Consider the following 18,313-nt stretch of genomic DNA (forward strand, 5'->3'; position numbering starts at 1 on the left):
GGTTCGATCACCAGGGAGATAGAAACTAAAACTTGTGGTTGCCTGGGCGGGTGGTCCTTTGTTGACCGTTTGCCCGCTACCATTTCTTAAATGGTTTAATTTCTCAAAAAAAGGTTTCTACGCATCCACTGAATATGTGTGTTGTGAGAAGTGTTCCGGTTAAATGCCATCGATTCGTCGATCGTCAGACAATAATAACTGATGATCTGCTCTCCTCCGCTTCTCAAATGCTGAAGGAATACATTTTGGTAATATATAGTAAATAAAAATAAACAAATCCTTGGTGGGTTAGAACTAGGAATGCACTGAAATGAAAATTCTTGGCCGAATCCGAAAACCGAAAATGAGGAAACCGAAAACCGAAACGAAAGAAATTATGCCAATTATTAGTACCATTTAGGATTGCCGCGGTATACGGTATTACCGGTGTTGGTGTTGCACACCGGCAACAGTTATTTTTTACTATTTTTTTCCAGTAATAAAAAAAAATGAATCGCCGTCATCTTTAGGCCTATTTGATTTAAAAAAAAGTTTGTCAGTTTGTCTTTGCACTGTTTTATTTTTGATGCGTTTTTTCAACAAAAAAAAAAAGGCGCTTTGGGGCCATTTTCGGTGGCCGAAAATTCGGTGCATCCCTAGTTAACCTCTGTGGCTAGTTCATCTCCATATCATCCCTAGTTAACCTCTGTGGCTAGTTCATCTCCATATCATCCCTAGTTAGAACCTCTGTGGCTAGTTCATCTCCATATCATCCCTAGTTAGAACCTCAGTGGCTAGTTCATCTCCATATCATCCCTAGTTAGAACCTCTGTGGCTAGTTCATCTCCATATCATCCCTAGTTAGAACCTCTGTGGCTAGTTCATCTCCATATCATCCCTAGTTAGAACCTCTGTGGCTAGTTCATCTCCGTATCATGTATTGTGAGAAATCCCATTTGACCGTTTTATTCATATTAAGTAGTTAATAAGGTTTGAATACTAATGAGCTGTAAGGATTCTCTCCACGATCTGCTGCCAACCACCTCGAGCCATGATGTGAATAACGTGTGTAAAGCAGGACAGGACACACAGGATTAGGGTCAGGGTCAGGGTCAGGGGGGCAGACGGCCCCCGGTCCGTACCTTGCGTCCATAGAGGCACTGGAAGAAGATGACTCCTACAGACCAGACGTCCACCTTGTTGGAGATCTTAGGAGGCTCCTTCCCCACCACGAAGCACTCTGGGGGCAGGTACCTAACACACACACACACACACACACACCTGGTCAGTGCCTCAGGACCAGTCAGCCACAGAGGCAGGACGGGGCAGCGCTAAGGGCCCGGGTTTGAACCCCTTCAGCAGTGGGTCAGGGCTCAGCCTGCTGCTGGACGGCCTGTGTCTGAATGATTCACCAGTGGCTATTGACAGATGGCCCTCAGGGTGAACCACCACGCCTTTAGTCTGCATCCTGTCGCTACTTATCGGGGCGCCCTCCGACTACAAAGTCAGAAGATGGGGTATCAAATCTAAAAAGGGGTCGCCATGGCAACCCGGTTACCAGGGGAACCCCGGTTACCAGGCGAACCCCGGCGTGCGTGCAGCGCCCCGTCCCACCAGTAGGTGCCGGCCCCCTGAGAGGTCAGGTCCATGCCGTCGGCGCCGTAGTTATCGTCGTCCATGATCTTGGAGAGGCCGAAGTCCGTGATCTTGATCTCGCCGCAGGCCGTGCCGTCCACCAGGAGGATGTTACCTACACACACACACACACACACACACACACACACCTTTACTATAGGACAGAGGGTTTCTGGTCATGTGACCAAGAGCCCTTCACGTTCCCATTAGACCCAGCAGAAGATTCCATCCCATTACAGTCCTGTGACAGCTCCTAATGCGTCTGTCCCTACTGGGAGCCGCGCGTGTCCCTACTGGGAGCCGCGCGTGTCCCTACTGGGAGCCGCGCGTGTCCCTACTGGGAGCCGCGCGTGTCCCTACTGGGAGCCGCGCATGTCCCTACTGGGAGCCGCGCATGTCGCTACTGGGAGACGCGCGAGTCCTGATGGTTTTTGGTGGATGTGAATCAGACACATTTAATGTCACATAGTCTGATTAGTGGCTATGGGTTAGGGTTAGAGTTAGGCTAACCCTAACCCTAACCCCTACTGGTCACTGTAGTGGTTATGGTTAGGGTTAGCCTAACCCTATCTCTAACCCATAGCCACTACAGGTCACTGTAGTGGCTATGGTTAGGGTTAGCCTAACCCTAAGCCTAACTCTAACCCATAGCCATGGTTAGGGTTAGCCTATCTCTAACCCATAGCCACTACAGGTCACTGTAGTGGCTATGGGGTTGGGACAGCCTAGCTGCTCCTCAATGCCCTGGGTCCAAATGCACTCCAAGTCTCCCGGAATAACAGCTTCTCCTTAAAGACCAAGGAGTGCACCTCCTTTCTACTCGCTTAGAACCAAATGATCCAGCATGATTGGAGTATTAAGGTATGTGGATGGAGGGGGTGGGGGTGTAGCTAGACGGGAGGAGCTGATGGTTGTTATAGTAGGCAGATTGAGAGGATTAGGGTATAGTTAGGGTTAGGATTACTCACTACACTAAGGTGTAGTGAGTGAAGGTGTATAGTGCGGCGGGTTGGGTGGAGACCCACCAGGTTTGAGGTCGTAGTGGATGATGGGGGGTTTGATCTCGTTGAGGTAGCGTAGGGCGTTGACGATCTGCATGACGATGGAGCGAGCCTCCTTCTCCGACATCAGCTTGTTCTGCTTCAGGTAGAAGTCCAGGTCGTTGCCCTCGCAGAACTCCAGCACCGTGCAGAACCTGGCCCCGATCAGAGAGTTAATACCAGGACAACACTACCCCAGGTCTACTGGGCACCACGGCTAGGGCACTGGTGACCTAGATAAAGACATCACTAGGGCTGCATTCCAATGACCTCTCTGCGCGCCCTGGCGTCCTCAACCTTCAGTGGTTCTCCTCGATCGACAGTCTACCCAGAATAAGGAGAGCTACAGAAGCATACTAACGAGGCCACCAAACCAGCTTTTGGCCGAGGGACCACATGTATACTATGCAGAATGTGGATTCTAGGGAGTATTCACACCTGCCTTGTTTGGTTCGAACCAAAACAAAAAAAATATCGCTGGTGCGGACCATTTGGGCTCGCTTCCAAACAAACCCTGGAGCGGTTCGCTTGAAAGGTGAAAGCGACCGCACCTCGGTCTGATCCAGCTCTCAAAATCATGTGACGCTTTGGACGTAACAGGCACCGTGTGCATTATGGGAATTATTGTTTGATAAGCGGTAACTCAAAGATTACAGCACATTATCGGACCGTCGGGTGAAAATGAGTCGTGGCTCAACATGGAACAAAGAGGAGACTAGGGCCGCAACAACGAATCGATAAAATTGATAAAAATCGATTACTAAAAGTGTTGGCAACGAATTTGGTCATCGATTCGTTGAGTCGCGCGATCAATACGTCACTCGTAGTCGCGGCACTGTTTACAGCCAGCCGCCGACAGGTTGGTTCATGGTTCATGCACGCCAACAGCGAGCTTTAGTGTGAGCGACCACAGCTTGTATTTTGGTCATGTCTTAGCACTGGACTGTAGGCCTATATAAAAGTGTTGTACCTTCACTGTCTTTGGGTTAAAAAAAACTCCTTCAACCAGGTATCCGTCTAGTCCAACCGAAAACTCTCGTCAGCTGCTGCTGCTGCAGACGGTGTGCAGACGGGCTCGGAAGTAATCACACAACCGGACGGTGTAGAAAGTCCCGTCAGTTAAAAATAGTTATGCAGTTTTAAAATCCATGTTAAAATCGGCAGGATATAGAGCTAGTTAAAAATTCGCAAACAGTGTCAAATGTGATGCGTTCAGGTCGGCTCAGTAATATGATTGATGTGTTCAAATGCAACAGAAATGTGAGATTTTGTTGAAAACTTGTTTTCCCAGCAATAAAAAATAGATAGTAAAGATGGAATTATGACCTGTTTAACGTCCTATCTTGAACTATGATCATCTTATCAGCAATTAAAGCAATAATACAAGTTCTATTTCAAGGAGTCTCGAAAATGGTATCAATAGGTTTGACCGGTTAACCATGGACATCCCTTATATACTGTATGTGTATTAGGGCTGTCAAAATTGCTCAAAAATGACATTCGAATGTTCGTTTGGAAAAAAATCACGAATTCGAACTATTCGAATATCTGGTTGCCTATTTTACGCAGTTGCCGTCAATATGTCAATAATGCGACAAAACCATGGTTCAAATTAGTGGGATATATATATATCATATAAACAGCCCAGTAACGTGGAGGCCTAATCATGAAAAGCTACAACTTTGTATCGCTTGCATTTCACCACCACACCTGCAAGCGCGCAAACTATAGTAATCTGAAGAAGACGCCCGCTTCTGAATGTTACAAAGTATGCTAGTGGTAACGTTCCTTGCTTTGCTTACCATTTATCGAGAAGGCCTATTAAAATCGATAAAGAAAAAAATGCATGTCGCCTACGTCTTCCACCATGCCAGCGAAAGGGCCAGCACTACGCACCGTTCGGATTCATGAAAAAAAAGCTGTCTCGGACTTTGCCGAGAACATTGCGTTATAGCAGCTTTCACCAGCCAGACTACTAGCTCCCTGAGCTCTACTTCGGATGCTTATTGAATGGCATAGCCGAGCTGGAATACCTATATCCAAGTACGGAAACCCCGAGGGGATAAAATACATTCGCTCTTCACAATACTAGTCTGTTACACTTGTACCGCGGGAGTGTTTTTTCACATTCGAATATTATGAGGGACATCGCGAACAGACAGAGGCTCATTCACAAAGCAGATAGAGGCGCTTGTACCGCGGGAGTGTTTTTTCACATTCGAATATTAATTTTCACGTTCGAATTCGCGTTTTTGGATACATTTCGAACGAATATTCGAACTTCGAATATTCGTTGACAGCCCTAATGTGTATCTATCTATCTATCTATCTATCTATCTATCTATCTATCTATAGGGTTAATCCGGGTTATTATATATATAATTAGGGCTGTCAGTTAAACGCGTTATTAACAGCGTTAACGCAAACCTATTTTAACGGCGTTAATTTTTTTATCGCACCATTAACGCAATTATTTTATTAAAAAAAAAAGAAAAAAAAGAAGCAGTAGCCTGACTGCTATGTTCAAGGCAGTATGTTTGTATGTTGATCGTTTAATTGCACTATAGGTTTTTTTTTGTATCGTCCTGTTTTGATCAGTATATGCCAATGTTGTTGATCAATAAAAAAACATTTGCACACGGCAAGCCGATGCACTTCACCATGTTGATAAGAGCATTAAAATGAGAAAAATTAATGGGACAAAGAAACCAAGGGATATTTAGCATAGAAAAAACATTAAGTTAACTATGTCATTAATGCGATTAATCGCAATTAAATATTTTAATCGCTTGACAGCACTAATATATATATTAGTGGTGGGCATACATTATTATTTAATTAATTTTGGCATTAATCTAGATTAATCTAGATTAAAATGGCAAACGGCAAAAAATCCTTTTGTTTACCTTGACAACTGTCAATTATACTTAGCAACGGTGAATTATCAAATATAATTCACCGCCGGAAGTTGTGAAGTGCCCATGCAGGTGAACGGAGCATAAACAAAAATAATTGACAGCTGAATGTTGGGAAGGCCCATGCAAGTGAATGGAGCAGTCTACAGCATTGAGAAGAGCCGTGTAATAATCCATAATAATGAAAGGTTTAGAAGTTAAAACATTTGAAAGTTGTAGAACAAATTTATGTAATTTATATTGGAGTTAATTTGCTAGAAATGTACAAATGTTACACAATTATTACTATTTACATGTTTACATATTTAACACAGTCAGGATATTCTGTTGAATCTGCCTCACGTTTACCTCCGTCTAAATTCTAGCTTCTGATTGGTTAGTTCTGTTACGTGATGGGTCCGAACAAGGAAGTGTTTGAAAATAGATTAACGGCGATATATTTTTTAACGCGCGATAAAAGTTTTGCGTTAACGCAGCCATTAACGCAGATAACGGCCCACCCCTAATATATATAGATATATATATCATACATTATATGTTTTTGTGTTATTTTTTTATTATTTAATATTACTTTTAATAGTTCCGGGACGTTGGAGCAATAACCTGGTGTTTTTACACTTCAGTCTGCACTGTGAATTTGAAGTAATGTTCCGTTTTTGAATAAAGACGCGGCAATTACAAATGTTTCTCATTTTATCAGATTCATCGATTAATCGACTGATTAATCGATTATTAAAATAATCGTTAGTTGCAGCCCTAGAGGAGACAGAACGTCTATTTGATATCCAATCGACGTTACATCTCCTCTTAGCTCCATGTGGAGTCAAGACTCATGTTCTCCCGACGGTCTGACAAAGCACGCAAAAAGTATGCTGGAAAACACACATTCAGCACCAAGATGAGGGAGAAGGAGTCGGACCGACCGGTCCGCCGATCAACGTATATCATCCATATAGCTGGATATCCATGATCGTTTACTTTACTGGCACTCCCCCCCCCCCCCCGTGTTGCCCCGGCCCAGACCTTTTTGTCCAATGATTGAACGATCATTGCACACATATGGGTTTGTTGTTAAACTCTGGGACTTTTGCGAAAATTGCAATGTGAAAAGGAACCGAACCAAAAAATAAACATTGTATTTTGGTCCGGACCAAAGAGAGCTAACAAAAGGACTTTCCTTGTGTGAATACGCCCTTAGACTGCGTCATTAGACTAGTCGGATGTCTAATGATCACTGATTGCTACTGCTTGTTTCTGCGAGGGCATAGTGAATAGGTAAGAGGATGTAGGCAAACATTTTGGAATGCACCCTACCGATTGAGGCAAACCCACAAGTGTTCACATAGGAACTCACGTGTCGGTATCCAGGGAGAAATAGTCGTAGAGTTTGACTATTCTGGGATGGTCCAGCTGCTTGTGTATCCGGTACTCTCTGCATGCATGTCTGCAGAGGAGAACAGCCGTTACCATGGTGATTCAACAGGAAACGTGTTGGAGAGCAGGTAGACTTAAACCCAACAGCAAAGTACATTAAAGTAATACTTTAATGAATCTCAAAACCCAAAGTGGGCAGAAACAATGGGATGGGACAACAGAAACAAGGGCGGTGCTGAGTCCATCCGGCGTCCCTACTTGTGGTAGTTCTCCTTCTTCTCCTCTCTCCAGTTCTTGTTGAGCTGGTGGATTTTGACCGCAGCGTAGCGCTGCTCAAACAGGTCAAAAGCCTACAAGTCGCACCAGGAAAAAACACTTTAAAAACCATGAAAGAGAGCAACTGTATAAACACAGAAAGGATGAGAAACTGGGCCCCTTTCAGCTGGTGTCCATCTTGGTCCTGAACTCCGGCTAGCTTTTAGAACCAAGGTGGGCGCTAGATGAAGGCAGGCCCACAGCGCACGGCCAGGTACCTTGTAGACTTCACTGAAGCCGCCCCTGCCCAGTAGGTGTAACAGCAGGTACCTCTCATTCAGAGTAGGGTGGTCTTTGAACCTGGGAACGACCACAAGGAACACTGATGTTAAAGATCTATGCAATAGAGTAGGGGGTGTTGGGGGTGTGGCCTACGAGGAGGTGTGCGTGTGTGGCGTGTTGGGGGCGGGACTCACGAGGAGCTGTCCTCGTTGTTGATCCTCTTCAGCTCTCTGATGTGGAGGTTCCTCACGCGCTCCAACCGCTCCAGCTCCGCCTGGATCTCCGCTTCCTCCTGAAAACACACAGTCAGTCCGTCCGTTCCTCCTCCTGAACACAGTCAGTCTGTCCGTTCCTCCTCCTGAACACAGTCAGTCCGTCCGTTCCTCCTCCTGAACACAGTCAGTCCGTCCGTTCCTCCTCCTGAACAGTCAGTCCGTCCGTTCCTCCTCCTGAACACAGTCAGTCTGTCTGTCCGTTCCTCCTCCTGAACAGTCAGTCTGTCCGTTCCTCCTCCTCCTGAACAGTCAGTCCGTCCGTTCCTCCTCCTCCTGAACAGTCAGTCTGTCCGTTCCTCCTCCTCCTGAACAGTCAGTCTGTCCGTTCCTCCTCCTGAACAGTCAGTCTGTCCGTTCCTCCTCCTGAACAGTCAGTCAGTCCGTTCCTCCTCCTGAACAGTCAGTCTGTCCGTTCCTCCTCCTCCTGAACAGTCAGTCTGTCCGTTCCTCCTCCTGAACAGTCAGTCTGTCCGTTCCTCCTCCTGAACACAGTCAGTCCGTCCGTTCCTCCTCCTGAACAGTCAGTCTGTCCGTTCCTCCTCCTGAACAGTCAGTCCGTCCGTTCCTCCTCCTGAACAGTCAGTCCGTCCGTTCCTCCTCCTGAACACAGTCAGTCCGTCCGTTCCTCCTCCTGAACACAGTCAGTCTGTCCGTTCCTCCTCCTGAACACAGTCAGTCTGTCCGTTCCTCCTCCTGAACAGTCAGTCCGTCCGTTCCTCCTCCTGAACAGTCAGTCTGTCCGTTCCTCCTCCTCCTGAACAGTCAGTCTGTCCGTTCCTGTATCCTATTAAGGGGCCGGTAGATAGCCATCTCAAGGTAGGCTGGATTGAACCAGAACTTGGGACTCCGGCATGCATCTGATTAGGCCTAATCATAGAACAGCTTTCTATCTTTGCATCACTGCAATTCCTCTGCTTGTCTTTCACGGACGTGACCTACCTTCTTGAGATGGCCGAGGCGAAGCTTGAAGATCTCCTCCTGTTCGTGGTACTCGGCCAGGGACAGCCTGTCAACACAGCAGCGTTAGCTCTTCAACATCGACCACAACAGCAGCACATTACAAAGAAGCAGCCGTGGCCGGACAGGCCTGGTCTGAAAGGGCCTCCATCTAACACCAGGTCAGAGTTTCATTCATCATCGCAAGCCCCTTCAAGATCGACCTGTTAGCGACATCATAGATGGAAGGGTTCACTCTGGTGTATGGATGGATCAGCCTACCAGACCTACCCAGTGGACTGTACCAACTGGCAGGTTGCTCTAGTATCAGTCATCTATCTGGGACAGCTCATGCATCAGTCATGCATACCACTGCAATTTGTTCCAGGGTCAAGTCAAAATAGATCTGAAGTATCCAATAGCTACGGAAATACATGGATTGAATATGTGGCAGAACAATGAACCTTTTGGTTCAGTGGGCTTGGCTGGATCAGCCTTCTTACAGCTCCATTTGATTTTGACACCAAACAAGTCAAACAAAATGTGTTTGGGAACACTTAATAGAACTGTGTAGCCAAAGAGGTCAGAGGTCAGGACGCCCTGACCCCGCCCCCAGGACACCCTGACCCCGCCCCCAGAGGGCAGGACACCCTGACCCCGCCCCCAGGACGCCCTGACCCCGCCCCCAGAGAGCAGGACGCCCTGACCCCGCCCCCAGAGAGCAGGACGCCCTGACCCCGCCCCCAGGACACCCTGACCCCGCCCCCAGAGGGCAGGACACCCTGACCCCGCCCCCAGGACGCCCTGACCCCGCCCCCAGAGAGCAGGACGCCCTGACCCCGCCCCCTCCTTAATGTCATTGGTCCAGTTCCCTCTCACCTTGGATACAAGCGTCTGCTTCAATGACTAAGACAGTGATTTGAACTCACAGCTGTGGCAGAGAGGGCTTGAGGAAGGGGTCGGGGTCGTTGCCGTTGACGACCTTGGTCTTGCGCTGCTTGGGCTCAGAGGTCGCGGTGACGGCCAGCGAGGGCGAGGCCGGGTTGGGGGGCTTGCGCTTGGCCAGCAGCTTCCTCTGGCGCTCAATGTCCTCCCGCTGCTGGTTGATGGCCTCCTGCTGCCTACACACACACACACACACACACACACACAATGTGGCCTTTAAGAGCTGGTGCCTAGCGATGAGGTTGAGGTCCGTGCGTCGACAGGCAGCCATTTTAGGGCTTTGCGGGAACAGAGGTTATAAAGTAAAGGAGCAAAGTCTGTCCTCATTGGGTTATCAATAAACGCTGGGTATCATTTCCATGTTTCTTTACTTTCCAATAGTAGTGATCAGACGGAGGTCAGATCAGAGATACGTGAAGCCCCGTGTGCGAGGCTTTAGCTTTGGAAGAGGTGTGGCTTTATAAGTCCAAACTAAAGATAAAGTAAAAAATATGTACTTTCGGATTTGCCTTCTACTCCCATTAAGTGACTTAAAGCGATGCCATTTGTTGAAAGATGAGATTCTTTATTGGCCGATAATAACTCCTAGGGCTGCGATGGCACGTCACGTCCCCCTGCGGTCAACCTCACAGTCCACATTAAGTTATAGCAAATATTCCATCAAATAGTAAAGGCCTGCAGGACGGTGTTTAGGCATGCATGTGCGTCCCTACTTGACTCGATTCTGAACTGTGTTCGTCCGTCCAAAACGTGGTGGTGTGTGTGTGTGTGTGTGTGTGTGTGTGTGTGTGTGTGTGTGTGTGTGTGTGTGTGTGTGTGTGTGTGTGTGTGTGTGTGTGTGTGTGTGTGTGTGTGTGTGTGTGTGTGTGTGTGTGTGTGTGTGTGTCCCCGTACTTGACCAGGTTCTGGAATGCGTATCCGTCCGTCCACTGCTCCGTGTAGGACGCGCCGTGCCTCACCGTGGTGAAGTGGCCGAGGCGCAGGCGGTCCTGCATGCTCTTCTCCCGGCACGACTGCTTCTCCTGGGTGCTCTACACACACACGCAAACACACACACACACACGGAAATTTACTTTTTTGCCCACCAGCCGCTCATCTTTTTTACCAGCCACTTTTTATACCCTTATCTTTTTTTTATATATGCGTACATTTTAAACAATATAATAGTAAGAATAGATAAGAAAAGTGTTTTTCATACACATCATTTTCTCCATCAGAAGTGATTTTTACTGTAAGTAGGTGCTACCAAGGACCTGAGTTGAAAGTGTTACACTCTTACCGCATATGATAAACAATACACTGGTATCTGCCATGTTAAGTCCTGTTTATTTCAAAGGTGTTACGATGACAAGTTTGGGGATAATTCATCTATACAAAGTATTTTCAATAAAAAACGAATTGACATATTAAAGAGATACTTCACCGGTGGGAATATGAAGGTTTTATGAATTACATAATTCAATGTATTATAAATGTGAAAAAAATTGAAATCGGTTCATCCTAGCCTGAAAAAAGGCAGAAAGAGTGTTTTCATGGTCTCTCTGGCTCAAAGTAAGAAAACCTCCAACTACCACAGTGCATTTTCTCGCTGCCCCGCCCACCTATCGGTCTCCATTCCCCCTCAGTACGCGAGCTCCCGCCCCCTCTCATTCCTTATTGGTGGAAAAATTTGCCACCAAGTGTGTTGTAGTCCTCGGCCCTTCTAGCGGGACAAGAGGTTTCTCCCGAAATGACGTCAAACGCGTCATTTCACGTCATTTCGGGAGAAAATTAGATGAGAAAAAATGGGCCAAGGGGAGACTGGTTTAGACTGATATTTATTTATATATTTATTTATATTACAATAGCGATTTTATAATGATAGAACGCCGGTTCTAAATGGGTGAAGTATCCCTTTAACAATAAAACAACATGCATGGCGACACCATCATAACGTATGATGGTAAGCATTATCGGCCCTTAACACTAATATTCAGAAAAAAAAACTGCCTCAAAAGGCTATTGGCTTAAGCAATACAAGTAGAGGCATATACTTGAACTTTATACCCTGAACTTTTAAACGTTGCAAACGTGCAAAAACATAATTATATTAATGTGGCATTCATTCCAATGCTGAAAATATATCTGTGGCATTTAGCAGGCCAATGCTGTGGTAGAGTGTGTAAAGTATGACCAAGTGTTTCTTTCTGTTCAATAGGTAAAACTTTATCGATCCCCTGGAGGGGAAATTTGTTAATGTTTGTCCCTATAAAACAATAATGGTAAACTAGAACTGCAAGCAGTTATGCAGGGGTCCAAGAAGTGTGCATTTCGCCGGCACAACGCAACAAGAAATGTGCGTTTCGCCGGCACAACACGAAGCAAGTATTCAAAACGCTACCGTGAACAACATGTGGATATAAAGGTTTTGACTGTGGGAGCTTCGGTGTGGGAGTTATATCCTAAAACGCGTTTTCAGAACATTGGCCAAATAGGAGATACACAATGTCGTCGTTTTTTGGCGCCGCCCTGTGGCGAAATTTTCCAAAGAATATTTTCCTTTGCCAAATAACTCCCGCCCACATTAATAATTCTTGGCCATATTTTTTATATAGACTCGGGTTTGCCCCTTGATGGTTTCCATTGAGTTTGAAGAACATTCCTCGGGCCAATTAGAAGATATACAATTTCGTCGTTTATTGCGCCCCCTAATGGCAAAATATTCCGATATTTTTATTGAACGCCATTAAGGGTAGCACCGACATGTGTGTAAAATTTGGACTTGATCCGATGTCTAATTTTGGTATTTTTCTGGATTTTGGATTTTCAACGTAAAACGTAGCTAATAGACAAATATTCAAAATGCTACCGTTTCGTAATCGAAGGTCGGATCAAAAAGTGTTTGAGTTTTTCTTTTCGTGTGCGTCTGAAGATGTCGTGTGCAAAGTTTGGTGTTGATTGGTCGAGAAATGTGGGAGGAGAAGGGAAAAAACAGTTTTGCGGTTTTCGCGATTTTGCGAAAAAAAATTATAGACGCAAATGGGCGTGGCCTATGCCAAAAGATGCAGCAGACTCCAGTGAATATGTGCGTACAAGTTTTTGACTGTGGGAGGTTCGGTGTGGGAGTTATAGCCCCAAACGCGTATTCCTTGGTATAGCGCCACCTAGTGGCCGGCGTGTCTGGATTTTGTCGTCTGCGTAGTGTTCACGGACCTGGATCTAGTCATGGAATTTGCGTGTCGGCACCATTTACGGTTTGGGGTGTGGGCACACTTTTAGTGCTGGAATAATAATAATAATAATAAATATAGCTGCGAGCAGCAATGTGGGTGTCAAGCATAATGGGACTCGGTAAGCTAATTTTGCCGGGCGGACGTAATCGGCCAGGGGGCTACATGACGACCGTCTCGGAAATCGGCAATACCGACAGCCGGTGGGATGAGGAAATGGGAAAAGGACCCCACCTAGAGGTAAGGGCGCAATACAGTCTGCCTGACAGAACAAATGTCACAAATACATAGGGGTATTCGGAACAATATTCCTAAAAGAGACACAATGTAAACAAGCACCCGTTCTGGAGGTGGTTCGTGAAGCATCTAATCCATCGGGAATTGAAGTTTATATTGTAAATCGGCGTAATGGTAAATATAGTCATTGTTGTAGTATACATTAAGTACCGCTTGTCGCCACACGAGTGCAGTGTCTACCCATTAATGAGCGTCGTCAAGTTTGATTGGCTGTCACGGCCAAACGGTTTTGAATTTGAGAAAGCGGTTTGATACATTTGTTCAGCTTGGTCGGAAGATCATTTTTGCCAAGTTCTATGAAGATTGGACATTGTAGTGTTCTCGTGCAGTGTGTTGTAACCCTGACTTAACACAGAGTTAAACCGTAGCCAATGAAGACAGAGTCGTAGTAAGGTTGACCATTTACTGTCACAATTCCTCATGAACAGACGGTGAAAACTGCAAATAAAAGAATACAAAAATACTGAATGTACATTTGACTAAACAGCATGTTGTACATAGTTGTAAATAATAATATGAACTGTCTAACACTGCATGAAGACATTCTGATGCCAATTGCATTGATTTTAGTTTGTACACAATTGCTAACCAAAACGTTTTTAACAACACATCAAACATTATTTTTAAATAAATCCACTCTAATATATTATCTTAAACATGTCTTGCATTGATTAAACAAACTTACGGCATTGCCTCTTAGATGCTTTCATGTGGATGCTAGCGGATTACAATCAGAAGATGCACATGTCTGCCATTCCTTCTACAGAGGTAAGATTTTTAACAGGAAATTACGTCACAGGAAGTGACTAAACCGGAAGTGAAATAATAACAAACCTAAAACGGCAAAATAATATGAATTTATACATTGGCTTATTTTAACTGTAAAGTAATTATTCACATCCGTTTTTACATATACATATTTAAGAAATCAATGTAAGAATATTAAATGAGTGCCAGGAGAGACAACACAGACATAATTTGTGGCCTGTGGAAATTTTCAACTGATTTTGACAACTTGCAACATGGCGGCCAAGTTCTGATGCAATGAGAAATAATTCATAAGCTACATAAGGAGGTCTGGCAGTATCCTCAGACATTAAAAATAAGTTTGAAATGTACTCATGTGAAGAGAGAGGAGTTAAAACACGTCTTCATTAATTATAGCTTCCCCTATAGGTCAATGGTCACCAAATTCATTGAGTGTCCCCCTGATGATGTTATGGGTCTATGTATCAAGTTTGGTTATGATATGTCAAAGGGATGCTGAGATATTGGCGTGTTTCCGGTTTGGCGGGTTCGCGGTCGAATATCATTGGCTGTCGCGGATATTTCTGCAAGAAATAATATACTAGCTATACGGGGAGGTCTAATAGTATCACTAGACATTGAAAATAAGTTTTAAATGGACTCATGTGAAGAGAAAGGAGTCAAAACACATCGACATTAATAACAGCGCCACCTAGAGGTCAAAGGTCACCAAATTCATCCAGTGTAACCTTTATGGGGTCATGGGTCTATGTACCAAGGTTGGTTATGATATGTCAAAGAACTGCTGAGATATGGGCTTACTTCCGGTTTGGCCGCTGCGCTGCAAAATTTGATTGGCTTTAGCGGGCAAACGGTTTTGAATTTGACAAATCTATTCGATGTTTTTCATCAAGGATGGCCAGAAGATCATGTGTGCCAAGTTTCGAGATGATTGGACAAGATTTGTGATAGGAGTAGCATTTTGAAGGTTTTTGACATAAACCAAGATGGCGGACATATACGTCATGGCGCAATGACGTCATAGGATGTGTTGAACTGGGCTTGGTTCAAGGAATCCAATGATACCTGGTTTGTGAAAATTGGTCGAATAGGTCAAAAGTTATGAACATGAATGCATGCCCAACTTTGACCTGTTGGTGGCGCTAGAGCTGTTGGGCTAGCGACCTTAGATTGGCTTAATGGGCTAATGGGGCAGTCCTGAACAAGTGTGCCAAATTTCACAACTTTTCGCCAAGCGGTTCTATGGGCTGCCATTGACTCCAATGGCAGCATAATAATAATAATAATAAGAATTCGTACAATAACAATAGGTTGTCTCGCAACATAGTTGCTTGACACCCAATAATCCTTACAAAAACAATAGGGATCCAACCTGTTGGCTTGGACCCCTAAATAATAAATACAAAACACGACGGTAACTGAGTAAGTCAAACCGTCCAATCTGAAGGCTCTACTTAACCACTCCCCCTACTCACTTCCACCAATGCAAAGCGAACAGAACTGAGTAGGGGAGGGCGTAGCCTAACTAGTTTGTGAACGACCCAGAGAAACGCAATGCAAATTCAATGTGAACTTGAATGAGGCTTTAATAAAATCCCGGACGATTTTGAAATTCCGCCACACATTTTTCCGCCACACAAGTGTCTCAAAAAGAGGGCATGTCCAGGCAAAATAGGATGTCTGGTTACCCGACGTACGGGAAACCCATTTGATTCCTACCTGTAACACTGTTAAACAGCGGCCCTAATTGGTGGGCGCTATCCTGGTCATTTCTCTCTGGGAGAAATACGAAGTGTGGCGTGTGAGCGTGTGCATGGGTTGAATTGCGTGTGTCTCACGCTGAATGCGTGAGACTGGAGAGCCCTGTTACTGGTATATAATCCCGGATGCTGTCAGTCGCAGTTCAGCAAAAGAGGTGTAGAAGAAGAAGGGGGCCGGATGTTGACAGTAACGGTTGTGGAACTGTGCAGCGCCGTATGACAAATGTATTAAATATTCAAATTTGATCGGACCGGACTGGAAAGTATAACCCGACACTAACACACACACACACACACACACACACACACACGTTACCTTCTCTATGAGCAGCTTCTTGCTCATGGTAATACACTTGTTGAGTCTCTCCTTGTACTTCTCCAGAAGCTTCTGTTGCTCGTCTATCTGACGCCGTAGGTCACAGTTGGCCTGTCGAGAGAAACAGGAACACAACGATGAATAAAAACAAGGTCTGCACTTCAGAAGTCAGACCCCACTGAAAAGCACATGATTTGGTAGCACACACAGGTTGTTTCAAACGCAGTTGGTGATTGGCTCAAATTGGTGTCAGATGACGTCACTTGCCCTACAAACAGGGACTGACCTGAAGAACAAATCACGGGCTCTAATTTCGAACCAATCAGAGGCAGTTGGTCTTTGACACAGGGCTACGGTTCGTTTTAAACAGCGCGATCGCTGGAATCACGTACCTTCAGTCGCCTCAGTGACCACAAAGGATGTAAAGAAAGTACCCTGAGCAGGTCGTCGATGCGGCCCTCCTTCTTCTCCAGGTCCAGACTCTTGTTGCTCTCCAGCGCGGCCAGCTTCAGCCCCGTCAGCTCCGTCTGAGAGGAGCAGAGTGGGATTGGACTTCAGAGGCAGGACTGGACACAAGCGGAACAGCCTGATAAGATTAAATGACGAGGGACAATACAGACAGTGGTACTTCTAAAACCAGTGAAACTATAGTTCAGACAAACTCTAATACTATGGATATAATGAATCCCCTCCGTCCGCCATGTTTATGAGAGCAAGGATGAGAATCCTCTGATGGCTAGCTGGCTCGCTGTCCAACGGCCTCCTTGGAAAGGTTACATGACTCTCCCTTCTGTTTCACGTGTGTTTCACCTGGACACACTTGGTGGACAAGGCCTTAGGATTCATCAGCTGTTCTCCAAAACACAGGCTGGTAGGAGAGGAGCTGTTCTGTCGCACCTGAAGGAAAAATAATACAATTAACATCCCTTTACGACTTTAAATGGCAAGATAGTTCACAACCCTATCTGGGTTCTTAGCGTTAGGGTTAGGGCTAACCCTAACCCTGTCTGGGTTCTTAGGGTTAGGGTTAGGACTAGGGCTAACCCTAACCCTGACCCCAACCCTGTCTGGGTTCTTACGATGGAGCCTGGAGCTGAGTGGGAGCTCTGTGGGGAGCGCCGGGCGGGTGGGACACCCCTGCCAGGACTGGAACCATTCCCACCCTGGAACTGAAGGAGGGGGGGAGAAACAGATGGTCATGGGGACGGTGCAGCACCCCAGGGTGAGCGCTAACCCTACGCCAAGAAGAGCTGCCTAGTTGGGTTAGGGTTAGGGTTAGTCCTAACCCTAACACCAAGAACAGCTGCCTAGTTGGGTTAGGGTTAGTCCTAACACTAACACCAAGAAGAGCTGCCTAGTTGGGTTAGGGTTAGTCCTAACACTAACACCAAGAAGAGCTGCCTAGTTGGGTTAGGGTTAGGGTTAGTCCTAACCCTCACACCAAGAAGAGCTGCCTAGTTGGGTTAGGGTTAGTCCTAACACTAACACCAAGAAGAGCTGCCTAGTTGGGTTAGGGTTAGGGTTAGTCCTAACACTAACACCAAGAAGAGCTGCCTAGTTGGGTTAGGGTTAGGGTTAGTCCTAACACTAACACCAAGAAGAGCTGCCTAGTTGGGTTAGGGTTAGTCCTAACACTAACACCAAGAAGAGCTGCCTAGTTGGGTTAGGGTTAGGGTTAGTCCTAACACTAACACCAAGAAGAGCTGCCTAGTTGGGTTAGGGTTAGTCCTAACACTAACACCAAGAAGAGCTGCCTAGTTGGGTTAGGGTTAGGGTTAGTCCTAACCCTAACACCAAGAAGAGCTGCCTAGTTGGGTTAGGGTTAGGGTTAGTCCTAACACTAACACCAAGAAGAGCTGCCTAGTTGGGTTAGGGTTAGGGTTAGTCCTAACCCTAACACCAAGAAGAGCTGCCTAGTTGGGTTAGGGTTAGGGTTAGTCCTAACACTAACACCAAGAAGAGCTGCCTAGTTGGGTTAGGGTTAGTCCTAACACTAACACCAAGAAGAGCTGCCTAGTTGGGTTAGGGTTAGTCCTAACACTAACACCAAGAAGAGCTGCCTAGTTGGGTTAGGGTTAGTCCTAACACCAAGAAGAGCTGCCTAGTTGGGTTAGGGTTAGTCCTAACACTAACACCAAGAAGAGCTGCCTAGTTGGGTTAGGGTTAGGGTTAGTCCTAACACCAAGAAGAGCTGCCTAGTTGGGTTAGGGTTAGGGTTAGTCCTAACACTAACACCAAGAAGAGCTGCCTTAGTTGGGTTAGGGTTAGTCCTAACACCAAGAAGAGCTGCCTAGTTGGGTTAGGGTTAGTCCTAACACTAACACCAA

At 45.8% G+C, this 18,313-nt stretch overlaps 1 protein-coding gene across 1 annotated transcript in view; it reads right to left on the minus strand.

The window, feature by feature from the left end:
• Positions 1 to 18,313, minus strand: part of LOC115548614 (serine/threonine-protein kinase tousled-like 1-B) — a 30,753-nt gene that overhangs the window by 7,006 nt on the left and 5,434 nt on the right. The window contains exons 7-20 of the mRNA XM_030363368.1: positions 17,066 to 17,155; positions 16,797 to 16,883; positions 16,421 to 16,513; positions 15,987 to 16,097; positions 10,531 to 10,667; positions 9,621 to 9,812; positions 8,695 to 8,761; positions 7,675 to 7,772; positions 7,477 to 7,558; positions 7,202 to 7,293; positions 6,924 to 7,013; positions 2,640 to 2,809; positions 1,594 to 1,729; positions 1,122 to 1,233 (exon numbers count right to left, since the gene is read on the minus strand). Of these exons, the coding sequence (XP_030219228.1) occupies positions 1,122 to 1,233; positions 1,594 to 1,729; positions 2,640 to 2,809; positions 6,924 to 7,013; positions 7,202 to 7,293; positions 7,477 to 7,558; positions 7,675 to 7,772; positions 8,695 to 8,761; positions 9,621 to 9,812; positions 10,531 to 10,667; positions 15,987 to 16,097; positions 16,421 to 16,513; positions 16,797 to 16,883; positions 17,066 to 17,155 (1,557 nt within the window). The remainder of the gene's footprint in view (positions 1 to 1,121; positions 1,234 to 1,593; positions 1,730 to 2,639; positions 2,810 to 6,923; positions 7,014 to 7,201; positions 7,294 to 7,476; positions 7,559 to 7,674; positions 7,773 to 8,694; positions 8,762 to 9,620; positions 9,813 to 10,530; positions 10,668 to 15,986; positions 16,098 to 16,420; positions 16,514 to 16,796; positions 16,884 to 17,065; positions 17,156 to 18,313) is intronic.

Source organism: Gadus morhua, chromosome 8 (genome assembly GCF_902167405.1).
Source record: "Gadus morhua chromosome 8, gadMor3.0, whole genome shotgun sequence".
NCBI lineage: Eukaryota > Metazoa > Chordata > Actinopteri > Gadiformes > Gadidae > Gadus > Gadus morhua.